Here is a 15622-nt window from a genome sequence, read left to right as displayed (position 1 = left end):
AAACAAGAAATACCAGTAACATTAAACAACACAGAACAATCAGTGAAGTAGTGCATCACACAAGCTGTATATCTATAAAGCTAAACAAGAAATACCAGTAACATTAACCCTTAGAAAACAATCAGTGAAGTAGTGCATCACACAAGCTGTATATCTATAAAGCTAAACAAGAAATACCAGTAACATTAACCCTTAGAAAACAATCAGTGAAGTAGTGCATCACACAAGCTGTATATCTATAAAGCTAAACAAGAAATATCAGTAACATTAACCCTTAGAAAACAATCAGTGAAGTAGTGCATCACACAAGCTGTATATCTATAAAGCTAAACAAGAAATACCAGTAACATTAAACAACACAGAACAATCAGTGAAGTAGGGCATCACACAAGCTGTATATCTATAAAGCTAAACAAGAAATACCAGTAACATTAAACAACACAGAACAATCAGTGAAGTAGGGCATCACACAAGCTGTATATCTATAAAGCTAAACAAGAAATACCAGTAACATTAAACAACACAGAACAATCAGTGAAGTAGGGCATCACACAAGCTGTATATCTATAAAGCTAAACAAGAAATATCAGTAACATTAACCCTTAGAAAACAATCAGTGAAGTAGGGCATCACACAAGCTGTATATCTATAAAGCTAAACAAGAAATATCAGTAACATTAAACAACACAGAACAATCAGTGAAGTAGTGCATCACACAAGCTGTATATCTATAAAGCTAAACAAGAAATATCAGTAACATTAAACAACACAGAACAATCAGTGAAGTAGTGCATCACACAAGCTGTATATCTATAAAGCTAAACAAGAAATACCAGTAACATTGAACAACACGGAACAATCAGTGAAGTAGTGCATCACACAAGCTGTATATCTATAAAGCTAAACAAGAAATACCAGTAACATTAAACAACACAGAACAATCAGTGAAGTAGTGCATCACACAAGCTGTATATCTATAAAGCTAAACAAGAAATACCAGTAACATTAAACAACACAGAACAATCAGTGAAGTAGTGCATCACACAAGCTGTATATCTATAAAGCTAAACAAGAAATATCAGTAACATTAAACAACACAGAACAATCAGTGAAGTAGTGCATCACACAAGCTGTATATCTATAAAGCTAAACAAGAAATACCAGTAACATTGAACAACACGGAACAATCAGTGAAGTAGTGCATCACACAAGCTGTATATCTATAAAGCTAACAAGAAATACCAGTAACATTAAACAACACAGAACAATCAGTGAAGTAGTGCATCACACAAGCTGTATATCTATAAAGCTAAACAAGAAATACCAGTAACATTGAACAACAAGGAACAATCAGTGAAGTAGTGCTTCACATAAGCTGTATATCTATAAAGCTAAACAAGAAATACCAGTAACATTGAACAACACGGAACAATCAGTGAAGTAGTGCATCACACAAGCTGTATATCTATAAAGCTAAACAAGAAATACCAGTAACATTGAACAACACGGAACAATCAGTGAAGTAGTGCATCACACAAGCTGTATATCTATAAAGCTAAACAAGAAATACAAGAAAGTCTATGAAGTGAAACAAGGGGACATAACTCACCCTTTGGCACACTTGATCTCGGGGTTATCCTTGAGGAACCAGGGGAGGTAAGTCATAAAGTCCGACTCGGCCGGTCTTCCCCCAGAATACTCCAAGTTGCTGATACACTGGTGACAGTGAACTGGATCGTTAACTGGAGAAAAGAAATAAATTAAAAGTTTAAAATTTAAAAGAACAATCCTCAGTTTGTAATCATTACAAATGGGAGGGTGGGATGTAGCCCAGTGGTACAGCGCTTGCTTGATGCACGGTTGGTCTGAGATCGATCCCCGTCAGTAGGCCTGGATATTTCTTGCTCCAGTGAGGGCACCATGACTGGCATATCAAAGGCCGTGGTATGTGCTATCCTGTCTATGGGATGGTGTATATAAAAGATCACTGGCTTCTAATGGAAAAGTGTAGCAGGTTTGCTCTCTAAAACTATATGTCAAAATTACCAAATGTTTGACATCCAATAGCCAATTATAATTAATAAATCAAAGTGCTCTAGTGGAGTCGTTAAAACAAACTTTCATTACAATAGGAAGGAAATGGTTTATTTAACGACACACTCAACACATTTTATTTACGGTTATATGGCGTCGGACATATGGTTAAGAAAAACACAGATACTGAGGGAGGAAACCTGCTGTCGCCATCTTTTCGATTAGCTGCAAGGGATCTTTTATATGCACCATCCCATGCATAGACAGGATAGCACATACCACGGCCTTTGATGTACCAGTTGTGGTGCACTGGCTCATTACAATAGATGACAGAATAATCTAACACATCTGGTTATTAAAAGCTATTAAACGTTTGAAACATAAAGATAGATAACAATGAATCCATTCAGGATTGCCTTCCTTGCTCATATTTGCCAATGCACCCCCCTCCCCCATTAGAGCATTACCAAATAGTTGAACGGCCCCTTACAGACATGTCCTGGGGAGTGCTCGATTGGGCAGTCGGGAAAATTCCACCAATCAAACAAAACTGGAATTGAAGCCCTTTGCTGGTTGGGGAAAATCCCTCCAACTTTGTTTTTAGAGCACTGCATAAAATTGTGTATACAGAGTTGGGTACACATGTATATGGTCTCACTACACAGATGTTATCTGCCAATGAAACTCAGGTTAAATTACCTAACTTCAAATGAAGATTGCCAATAGAACAGGTTCTCATTGGCACAAACAACATACACCACTGCGAACATATTATTATATAAGTATTTATTTTCACTCCAAAATTGAGAACATTTCCATCTCAGTTTTTTTGCTATATGACCGCATCTGGCTGTAGTATCGGTCCGAACAGGTGGTTCATTAACCGATTCACTCTGGCTGTCTATTGCGCTATACATCCATGTCCCAAAAGGTCAATGCACAATAGTACAAATTAGCATGGGCAAAATACAGCCAGAAGGCTAACCATTAAACCTAGATATTGTTTTAATTCTTCACCATTTCCTAGAAGTGAATATGTGAACCGTAACTTGTGTCACAATTAGGAACTATAGTGGACCGTGATGAATGAACTCTCAACCGGAAGTGATCTGTGTAGTGAGACGCCCGCCATCTTTGATTCTGTTTAGACCACTGCGAGGTTGGGAATTTGTTAGAATCTACTGAACTGAATTCTGTGTAACTTGTTTGAGATTTCCATTATTCTAATTTCTAGAACTTTAAAAGTAGCGTTCCCCATGCCCCGTGAATAGAAATGATATAAGAAGACATTTATATACATCCTTTAGAAACCAGTCAAAAGAAATTTCAACTTACTGGTTGCCTTACAGAATCCTTCTGTTACATTGTTTCTACGGCAACAGGGTGGATTTCCTTCAGGGTCCATCCAGTTGAAGTAATCGTCGAGCCATGAGGAAGCTGGGTGGGCAATCCGAGTACTGAGAAATTAACAGTAGTATTAAACGTAAGAAATATACTCATCAACAAAAGAAATGCCAGTAAATACAAATAATGGAAATGTTTGCTTTAACGACGCACTGAACACATTTTATTTACGGTTAGCAGCAAGGGATCTTTTATATGCACCATCCCATAGACAGGATAGGCCTTTGATGTACCAGTCGTGGTGCACTGGCTGGAACGAGTAAATACAAATAAAGTCATCAATTTATATGACCATGAATGGCATTAATTAAAACAAATTCTCTGTTAAATGTATACTAGTTGAAAAAAAAAAAAAAAAAATCAGTCTATTTAACATCACTGCCTAAAAAAAAAAACTATTAACATCAGAATTTATTACATAATGAAAATATATCTGTATTCTTATTGGTCAAAAAACCAGTCACATGACCTTCCGTAAATAGTGATATTGCCCTCAGTCGATCTCACTGGTCTGAGCAAAAGTGATATTGCCTGGGAGATTTAACCAATGAAAAAAAAGATGAGAAAATATTCTATCCAATCAATTATTAGGTAATGTAACGCAACGTCAGCTGCTAATTCTAATGTAAACAACCACAAACTTGGGACAAAACGCTTTGCTGTCCTTCAACAACAAAAAAAAAAAAAAAATCTTTATTCTTTAATCTAATTTCTCAAATACCACAAAGGCAAGGTCAGTAATCGACAAATTTTTAAAATAATATCTAGCACGATTCATTGAAATGCAGTTGGATTAGGCCCTCCTGCGATTTTATGATACAAATAAAGAATGCATTTGGAGGTAATCAGTAACTGTTCAGTATAAATGTATGTTCCGATATAACATTTTGTTTGTTTGCCTTCAGTCAATATCAATTTGTTTGGTCTATAAAACCCGATATTACTATAATAACGGTCAATAATTGATATATATATACTGTTTAAAAAACATTGAATATATATGGGCAGATACTTGCATTCAGAACATTAACAGCAGAGAACGGTTTGTTCAGTATCGTGCTGCAATTCACTACACAGGTTTCACAGATCACTCCACAAGTTGAAAACATGAAACAGTAGCTGCCAATCAACTTTGAGTTGAATGGAAGTATTGTTAATCAAGATTGTGAGAACAAAATGTTCTCTGAACAGGTATTTAATATGTATTTTAACTGCCACAAATAAAGACGGGTCATAGCCCAGGGGTAAAGCACTCGCTTGATGTGCAGTCGGTTTGGGATCGATTCCCCGGCAGTGGACCCATTAGGCTATTTGTCGTTCTAGCCAGTGCACCACAACTGGTATATCAAAGGACATGGTATGTGCTGTCATGTCTGTGAGATGGTTAATACTAAAAATTTAACACTAATAAGGAAGGAAATGGTTTATTTAACGACGCACTCAACACATTTTATTTATGGTCATATGGCGTCAGACATACAGTTAAGGACCACACAGATATTGAGAGAGGAAACCTGCTGTCGCCACTTCATGGGCAACTCTTTTTGATTAGCAGCAAAGGATCTTTTATATGCACCATCCCATAGACAGGATAGCGCATTCCACGGCCTTTGATGTACCAGTCGTGGTGCACTGGCTGAATCGAGAAATATCCCAATGGGCCCACTGACGGGGATCGATCCCAAACTGACTGCGCATCAAGCAAGCACTTTACCACTGGGCTACGTCCCACCCCTTTAACACTAATAAAACCTACTAGTTTGGTGTCTGTGAAGCCTTGAAGATCTGTCCGAGCAGTGACATTTCATCGCATCCGTTACTTCCACAGATCTGATTCTGACCGCGACTTGACGTGTAGTTGTGGCCGTCCTCAACGACAAAATAGACTGGTGCCCCAACCGACAGGTATTTGGAAATATTGTTGAAGTAGTTGATCATGTAAGAGTCCTGCAGCAGGTGATACAAAATGTAAAAGTGTTAAAACGTCTTTCATTGGTACACGATTACCGTACACAACACAATAAAGAAAGAAAGAAAGAAATGTTTTATTTAACGACGCACTCAACACATTTTATTTTCGGTTATATGGCGTCAGACATATGGTTAAGGACCACACAGATAATGAGAGAGAAAACCCACTGTTGCCACTTCATGGGCTACTCTTTTCGATTGGCAGCAAGGGATCTTTTATATGCACCATCCCACAGATAGGGTAGTACATACCAAGGCCTTTGATATACCAGTCGTGGTACACTCGCTGGAACGAGAAATAGCCCAATGGGCCCACCGACGGGGATTGACCCCAAACCGACTGCGCATCAAGCGAGCGCTTTACCACTGGGTTACGTCTCGACCCTAACACAATAATAAAGTCAACTAACCATCCACAGTGTGTTTCTTGATCAACCAACCAACCATAGTTTTTCTTTTAAAAAAATTATCTGAGAGGAAACCCGCTATATTTTTTCATTAGTAACAAGGGATCTTTTATATGAACCATCCCACAGACTGGATAGCAAATCATTAGGAAATACTTGTGCATATCTTGCTAAATAACCAATAAGAAAGAAAGAAAGAACATCCCTTGTTTTAATATAATATATAAATATATAATATATAAATATTAATCCTGGTTTTTACCATCTTTTGTAATTACACTTTAACCAACAATGCAACTGAACAAATATTACACCATTTAAACTGTGAGAAGTCTGTCGTAAGGCAAACGAGATGCAAGAGAACTCAAAACATATTTTAATGTGCGAAACATACGTGCGGCATGGAGAGTTTCTGTTCCAGTCCAATCTCAACCCTTGACGCTAGCACCACGCTAACACAGCACCAGCCTGTGAAAACCACCATCTGAAACAGTACGTACAGTACATGTAAACAAAATATCACATCTCTACTTAAAAAGAACAATTTTATATACATACACAGAACATGAATATGAAGAACGGACATGCTTAGAACGAACTACTGCATAGAACGAACTGATTGTAGTCCTGTTTTATCTCTCTATGCATTAATAATCAACTTGTGCAAATGTGTACAATGAACATGGTCCCTTCTGGTTTGTTATAAGAGTATTTTACTGTATTAAAAAAACAAACATCTAGAAAACCCCCACAGCAGAGCTCCAACTCATCCAATAGCTGTTGATTAATAAATCAATGTGCTCTAGTGGTGTCGTTAAACAAAACAAATGTTTAACTTTTTAACTGTATGTGTAGGTGTATTTTTCAATCTGTCCTTGTGTCTTGGTGTCTTTCTTTCTGTGCCAGTCTATCGGTCTCACTCAGTCTCTGTCTGTCTGTCTCTGTCTGCCTGTCTCTCTCTCTCTCTCTCTCTCTGTCTCTCTCTCTCTCTCTGTCTCTCTCTCTCTCATACATACACTTTCTCGGTCTCTCTCCTGCCTCCCTCCTTCACTCCCTCCCTACCCTCTCCCTCCCTCATACATACTCTCACATTCTTTGTCTCTCCTCTCCCTCAGTCTTCCTCTCCATCCCTCTCTCCTCTATCCCTCTTATAATATTTCCACTATTTCCCACATGAAAAGTTTAGTTTGTTTAACGACACCACTGGAGCACATTGCTTAATTAATCATCGGCTACTGGATGTTAAACATTTAGTAATTCAGACACGTAGTCATTAGAGGAAACCCGCTACATTTTTCCTAATGCAGCAAGGGATCTTTTATATGCACTGTCCTCAAAGACAGAAAATCACATACCATGGCATTTGACAAGTTATTGAACTGGTTGGAATGAGAAAAACCACAGTCAGTTGAATGGATCCACTGAGGTGGTTCGATCCTGCGACACAAACACCTCAAGCGAGCACTCAACTGACTGAGCTAAATCCCGCCCCTAATTCCCACCTAAATCCCAGAATACATCTGTTCATTGAAAAGTGAGTGGCCACCATACAGGTATGACCCTCACCCAATAGCCGATGTTTATTTCTGTGCTAGGTTGTCGTTAAACATTCATTCCATATGTCCCTCTATACTCACAACAATAGGCCGCACCCACTCCTTCATCAGGAAGTGTGAGTAGTATTTGTTATCTATACTCACAACAATAGGCCGCACCCACTCCTTCATCAGGAAGTGCGAGTAGTACTTGTTATCTATACTCACAACAATAGGCCGCACCCACTCCTTCATGAGAAAGTGCAAGTAGTACTTGTTATCTATACTCACAACAATAGGCCGCAACCACTCCTTCATGAGAAAGTGCGAGTAGTACTTGTTATCTATACTCACAACAATAGGCCGCAACCACTCCTTCATGAGAAAGTGCGAGTAGTACTTGTTATCTATACTCACAACAATAGGCCGCACCCACTCCTTCATCAGGAAGTGTGAGTAGTACTTGTTATCTATACTCACAACAATAGGCCGCAACCACTCCTTCATCAGGAAGTGCGAGTAGTACTTGTTATCTATACTCACAACAATAGGCCGCAACCACTCCTTCATCAGGAAGTGCGAGTAGTACTTGTTATCTATACTCACAACAATCGGCCGCACCCACTCCTTCATGAGAAAGTGCAAGTAGTACTTGTTATCTATACTCACAACAATAGGCTGCACCCACTCCATCAGAAAGTGCGAGTAGTACTTGTTATCTATACTCACAACAATAGGCCGCACCCACTCCTTCATCAGGAAGTGTGCGTAGTACTTGTTATCTATACTCACAACAATAGGCCACACCCACTCCATCAGAAAGTGTGAGTAGTACTTGTTATCTATACTCACAACAATAGGCCGCACCCACTCCTTCATCAGGAAGTGCGAGTAGTACTTGTTATCTATACTCACAACAATAGGCCGCACCCACTCCTTCATCAGGAAGTGCGAGTAGTACTTGTTATCTATACTCACAACAATAGGCCGCACCCACTCCTTCATGAGAAAGTGCAAGTAGTACTTGTTATCTATACTCACAACAATAGGCCGCACCCACTCCATCAGAAAGTGCGAGTAGTACTTGTTATCTATACTCACAACAAAAGGCCGCACCCACTCCTTCATCAGGAAGTGTGAGTAGTACTTGTTATCTATACTCACAACAATAGGCCGCACCCACTCCATCAGAAAGTGTGAGTAGTACTTGTTATCTATACTCACAACAATAGGCCGCACCCACTCCTTCATGAGAAAGTGTGAGTAGTACTTGTTATCTATACTCACAACAATAGGCCGCACCCACTCCTTCATGAGAAAGTGTGAGTAGTACTTGTTATCTATACTCACAACAATAGGCCGCACCCACTCCTTCATGAGAAAGTGCGAGTAGTACTTGTTATCTATACTCACAACAATAGGCCGCACCCACTCCTTCATCAGAAAGTGCGAGTAGTACTTGTTATCTATACTCACAACAATAGGCCGCACCCACTCCTTCATCAGGAAGTGCGAGTAGTATTTGTTCATCACCGTGTACAACAATCCCTCAGACTCTTCGGTTTTCTCCTTTGTCGATTCTTTCACACAGCAGCAGATGTCATAGCGATTTTTCTGTTGGACAAAAAAAATTAAAAATACACAAGCATGACTCAAAGTAATAAACAGAGGATACTCCCCGAGTGTCTTGTGATATCATAATGTATCAGCACGAGTCATCAACGAGGGCTGATAAACAGAGGATACTCCCCGAGTGTCTTGTGATATCATAATTTATCAGCACGAGTCATCAACGAGGGCTGATAAACAGAGGATACTCCCCGAGTGTCTTGTGATATCATAATTTATCAGCACCAGACATCAACGAGGGCTGATAAAAAGAGGATACTCCCCAAGTGTCTTGTGATATCATAATTTATCAGCATGAGTTATCAACAAGGGCTGATAAACAGAGAATACTCCCCGAGTGTCTTGTGGTATTATAATTTATCAGCACGAGCTATCAACAAGGGCTGATAAACAGAGAATACTCCCCGATTGTCTTGTGATATCATAATTTATCAGCACGAGTCATCAACGAAGGCTGATAAACAGAGGATACTCCCCGAGTGTCTTGTGATATCATAATTTATCAGCACCAGTCATCAACGAGGGCTGATAAACAGAGGATACTCCCCGAGTGTCTTGTGATATCATAATTTATCAGCATGAGTTATCAACAAGGGCTGATAAACAGAGAATACTCCCCGAGTGTCTTGTGGTATTATAATTTATCAGCACGAGCTATCAACAAGGGCTGATAAACAGAGAATACTCCCCGATTGTCTTGTGATATCATAATTTATCAGCACGAGTTATCAACGAGGGCTGATAAATAGAGAATACTCCCCGAGTGATAAAAGTATGAAAACCGAGGCTTGCCGAGGATTTGTATACTTTTATCAACGTGTGCTGATACATTATGATATCACAAGACACGAGGGGGGTATTCTTTTTATCATCCATCATCATTCTTTTCATTTGCAACAGTTGTAACCAATGTCAGCAATGTGGGTTGAATTTCACTAGATTTGGCAGCAGTAGACTTGTTAACTAGCAGAATGGCAGTGGCGTGACGTCACTAATGATAGGTTTAGCGCTGAAACAAACATTGACGTAACAAAATATTGTCTTGTGATTAAAATTTGACCAATCAAGAGTATAAGAAGCGATATCTCCTGTGGAGATATGGTCGAGTTAAAGAGCATCCTTTTTATTGATGTCACGATAGCTGAGAATATATTGTGGCAAGTCTGCAAGTTGCGGGCGATTCGGTGCCACAGGTTCGAGTCCCAGCAATGTCATGGGACAATTTGTGAGGCCAGAAAGAATTTAATTATCCCCTGTGCCAGTACGTTAATATCTAAAATCTAATAGTCAACCTCGACATACATACAATATATAGATATTCATACATCAATACATACACACTTACATAGTGTGGATAGCAAAAGTAGTTATTTACTAGCCATGGGAATGGGACTACCATAATCTAGAAGCCCTACTGGAGGAACAATTACAGTTAACATTTTCCTACACAAACGAGTACGGCTTTTTATTAACTGATCATCACATCGATAGAGATAAAGCGATCAGTTTTTGATTATAAATGATCACTAGCAACAGGGCACTGGTTGGGGTATTAACGAAAACATCAGGTCCACTAAAGGTGAATGTACTGACCTCTTGGCGTTTGGCATCGAGAGTGAGCAAGGAAACGAAACAGGAAATCTGCAGCAAGAAGTCAAACAAGACGGCCATTGCTGCATACATTGTGAAAATTCTCACCGCTGGCATGTCGGTCATGGCACCTGTAAAACAAACAGTAATGGGGAAATTCCACGGTGATGGACATTACATTCAAATAGAGATCATTGCATCTGGCCTCTCTGAATGTGACGTACATTACATGTGATGGATGTTACATGTGACAGACATTACATTCAAAGAGGTTGGAGATCACTGTATCTGGCCTCTCTGAATGTGGCGACATTACATGTGACGGACATTACATGTGATGGATGTTACATGTGACAGACATTACATTCAAAGAGGTTGGAGATCACTGTATCTGACCTCTCTGAATGTGACGACATTACATGTGATGGATGTTACATGTGGACATTACATGTGACGAACGGATGTTACATGTGACAGACATTACATGCAAATAGGTTGGAGATCACTGCATCTGGCCTCTCTGAATGTGGCGGACATTATATGTGATGGATGTTACATGTGACAGACATTACATTCAAAGAGGTTGGAGATCACTGTATCTGGCCTCTTTGAATGTGGCGGACATTACATGTGACGGATGTTACATGTGACAGACATTACATGCAAAGAGGTTGGAGATCACTGCATCTGGCCTCTCTTAATGTGGCGACATTACATGTGACGGACATTACATTCAAAGAGGTTGGAGATCACTGCATCTGGCCTCTCTGAATGTGGTGGACATTACATGTGACGGATGTTACATGATGGACATTACATTCAAAGAGGTTGGAGATCACTGCATCTGGCCTCTCTAAATGTGGCGGACATTACATGTGACGGACATTACATGTGATGGATGTTACATGTGACAGACATTACATTCAAAGAGGTTGGAGATCACTGCATCTGGCCTCTCTTAATGTGGCGGACATTACATGTGATGGACATTACATTCAAAGAGGTTGGAGATCACTGCATCTGGCCTCTCTAAATGTGGCGGACATTACATGTGATGGACATTACATTCAAAGAGGTTGGAGATCACTGCATCTGGCCTCTCTTAATGTGGCGGACATTACATGTGATGGACATTACATTCAAAGAGGTTGGAGATCACTGCATCTGGCCTCTCTGAATGTGGCGACATTACATGTGACGGACATTACATGTGATGGATGTTACATGTGACACATTACATTCAAAGAGGTTGGAGATCACTGTATCTGACCTCTCTGAATGTGACGACATTACATGTGATGGACATTACATGTGATGGATGTTACATGTGACAGACATTACATTCAAAGAGGTTGGAGATCACTGTATCTGACCTCTCTGAATGTGACGACATTACATGTGATGGATGTTACATGTGGACATTACATGTGACGAACGGATGTTACATGTGACAGACATTACATGCAAATAGGTTGGAGATCACTGCATCTGGCCTCTCTGAATGTGGCGGACATTACATGTGATGGATGTTACATGTGACAGACATTACATTCAAAGAGGTTGGAGATCACTGTATCTGGCCTCTTTGAATGTGGCGGACATTACATGTGACGGATGTTACATGTGACAGACATTACATGCAAAGAGGTTGGAGATCACTGCATCTGGCCTCTCTTAATGTGGCGACATTACATGTGACGGACATTACATTCAAAGAGGTTGGAGATCACTGCATCTGGCCTCTCTGAATGTGGTGGCCATTACATGTGACGGATGTTACATGATGGACATTACATTCAAAGAGGTTGGAGATCACTGCATCTGGCCTCTCTAAATGTGGCGGACATTACATGTGACGGACATTACATTCAAAGAGGTTGGAGATCACTGCATCTGGCCTCTCTTAATGTGGCGGACATTACATGTGACGGACATTACATTCAAAGAGGTTGGAGATCACTGCATCTGGCCTCTCTTAATGTGGCGGACATTACATGTGACGGACATTACATTCAAAGAGGTTGGAGATCACTGCATCTGGCCTCTCTTAATGTGGCGGACATTACATGTGACGGACATTACATTCAAAGAGGTTGGAGATCACTGCATCTGGCCTCTCTAAATGTGACGGACATTACATGTGACGGACATTACATTCAAAGAGGTTGGTGATCACTGCATCTGGCCTCTCTTAATGTGGCGGACATTACATGTGACGGACATTACATTCAAAGAGGTTGGAGATCACTGCATCTGGCCTCTCTTAATGTGGCGGACATTACATGTGACGGACATTACATTCAAAGAGGTTGGAGATCACTGCATCTGGCCTCTCTTAATGTGGCGGACATTACATGTGACGGACATTACATTCAAAGAGGTTGGAGATCACTGCATCTGGCCTCTCTAAATGTGGCGGACATTACATGTGACGGACATTACATTCAAAGAGGTTGGAGATCACTGCATCTGGCCTCTCTTAATGTGGCGGACATTACATGTGACGGACATTACATTCAAAGAGGTTGGAGATCACTGTATCTGGCCTCTTTGAATGTGGCGGACATTACATGTGACGGATGTTACATGTGACAGACATTACATGCAAAGAGGTTGGAGATCACTGCATCTGGCCTCTCTTAATGTGGCGACATTACATGTGACGGACATTACATTCAAAGAGGTTGGAGATCACTGCATCTGGCCTCTCTGAATGTGGTGGCCATTACATGTGACGGATGTTACATGATGGACATTACATTCAAAGAGGTTGGAGATCACTGCATCTGGCCTCTCTAAATGTGGCGGACATTACATGTGACGGACATTACATTCAAAGAGGTTGGAGATCACTGTATCTGACCTCTCTGAATGTGACGACATTACATGTGATGGATGTTACATGTGGACATTACATGTGACGAACGGATGTTACATGTGACAGACATTACATGCAAATAGGTTGGAGATCACTGCATCTGGCCTCTCTGAATGTGGCGGACATTACATGTGATGGATGTTACATGTGACAGACATTACATTCAAAGAGGTTGGAGATCACTGTATCTGGCCTCTTTGAATGTGGCGGACATTACATGTGACGGATGTTACATGTGACAGACATTACATGCAAAGAGGTTGGAGATCACTGCATCTGGCCTCTCTTAATGTGGCGACATTACATGTGACGGACATTACATTCAAAGAGGTTGGAGATCACTGCATCTGGCCTCTCTGAATGTGGTGGCCATTACATGTGACGGATGTTACATGATGGACATTACATTCAAAGAGGTTGGAGATCACTGCATCTGGCCTCTCTAAATGTGGCGGACATTACATGTGACGGACATTACATTCAAAGAGGTTGGAGATCACTGCATCTGACCTCTCTTAATGTGGCGGACATTACATGTGACGGACATTACATTCAAAGAGGTTGGAGATCACTGCATCTGGCCTCTCTTAATGTGGCGGACATTACATGTGACGGACATTACATTCAAAGAGGTTGGAGATCACTGCATCTGGCCTCTCTTAATGTGGCGGACATTACATGTGACGGACATTACATTCAAAGAGGTTGGAGATCACTGCATCTGGCCTCTCTTAATGTGGCGGACATTACATGTGACGGACATTACATTCAAAGAGGTTGGAGATCACTGCATCTGGCCTCTCTTAATGTGGCGGACATTACATGTGACGGACATTACATTCAAAGAGGTTGGAGATCACTGCATCTGGCCTCTCTAAATGTGGCGGACATTACATGTGACGGACATTACATTCAAAGAGGTTGGAGATCACTGCATCTGGCCTCTCTTAATGTGGCGGACATTACATGTGACGGACATTACATTCAAAGAGGTTGGAGATCACTGCATCTGGCCTCTCTAAATGTGGCGGACATTACATGTGATGGACATTACATGTGACAGTTGTTACATGTGACGGAGGTTACAGTTTCCTTTCCTCTTTCAAATTAAAATCATGTAATTTCAAGACTGATTGACATATTTATTAACTTTTCCTGACTAATGCTAAGAGAATTACAAAAAGGACATGTTTAAATGCCTTAAGACTTTCTTCTCACTTAAACAATTCTGATTTGTTTTGTGATGGATGTTACTTCGACCGAGCACATTGCTACGTACTTTCATAAAATATTTTAAGTGTCCTTTTTTTAAAATGATGCTACTGACATTATAAACGGATGGACATATGAATGGACAGACGTATAGGCAGATACATGGACATAGATAAAACCTACAGGGAAAGATTTCCACCTGTTACCCCCCATTATACTGATACATGTATAAAGAGTGAACCTCACCCTAAACCCAATACTAACTCGAACCTTAATCCTAAAATTAACCATAACCCAAACAATAGGGGGGCAACGATCGGACACTTTACCAACCTATAGTCTCATCCAACCGGACTAATAACAGCAGGGTATTATACTGTGTTAAAAACACTACGACGGCTGTGCGGAATGCGGACGTCAAACTCACCAATGAAGAAAGCCACAGACTCGGAACAGCTGGTGAGGAGCATGCTGGGACCCACTTTACCCACAATCCTCCCGATCTGGTGCTCCAGCTCCTCCGTTGAGTACCGCTTGTCATGCTGAAAAAAAAAAAAAAAATCCCAAGCAGAGCTCGGTTAATCTGATTCACTGTTGTCGATATTGCACTGCAGCACTAACCTGATAACTGTTACCGATATTGCACTGCAGCACTAAACTGGTAACTGTTGCCGATATTGCACTGCAGCACTAACCTGGTAACTGTTGCCGATATTTCACTGCAGCACTAACCTGATAACTGTTGCCGATATTGCACTGCAGCACTAACCTGGTAACTGTTGCCGATATTGCACTGCAGCACTAACCTGGTAACTGTTGCCGATATTGCACTGCAGCACTAAACTGGTAACTGTTGCCGATATTGCACTGCAGCACTAACCTGGTAACTGTTGCCGATATTTCACTGCAGCACTAACCTGATAACTGTTGCCGATATTGCACTGCAACACTAACCTGGTAAC

At 40.6% G+C, this 15622-nt stretch overlaps 1 protein-coding gene across 1 annotated transcript in view; it reads right to left on the bottom strand.

Annotated features, from left to right (window-relative positions):
* LOC121378090 (NPC intracellular cholesterol transporter 1-like) overlaps positions 1 to 15622 on the bottom strand; it is a 40407-nt gene that overhangs the window by 6213 nt on the left and 18572 nt on the right. Inside the window, exons 10-16 of the mRNA XM_041506190.1 lie at positions 15088 to 15202; positions 10574 to 10701; positions 8828 to 8965; positions 6211 to 6300; positions 5195 to 5385; positions 3370 to 3491; positions 1610 to 1742 (exon numbers count right to left, since the gene is read on the bottom strand). Coding sequence (XP_041362124.1) covers positions 1610 to 1742; positions 3370 to 3491; positions 5195 to 5385; positions 6211 to 6300; positions 8828 to 8965; positions 10574 to 10701; positions 15088 to 15202 — 917 coding nt within the window. The remainder of the gene's footprint in view (positions 1 to 1609; positions 1743 to 3369; positions 3492 to 5194; positions 5386 to 6210; positions 6301 to 8827; positions 8966 to 10573; positions 10702 to 15087; positions 15203 to 15622) is intronic.

The sequence above is a fragment of the Gigantopelta aegis genome, chromosome 7 (assembly GCF_016097555.1).
Source record: "Gigantopelta aegis isolate Gae_Host chromosome 7, Gae_host_genome, whole genome shotgun sequence".
In the NCBI taxonomy this organism is placed as follows: domain Eukaryota; kingdom Metazoa; phylum Mollusca; class Gastropoda; order Neomphalida; family Peltospiridae; genus Gigantopelta; species Gigantopelta aegis.
The sequence above is the reverse complement of the archived record's forward strand: the minus strand, read 5'-3'. Positions and strand labels throughout refer to the sequence as shown.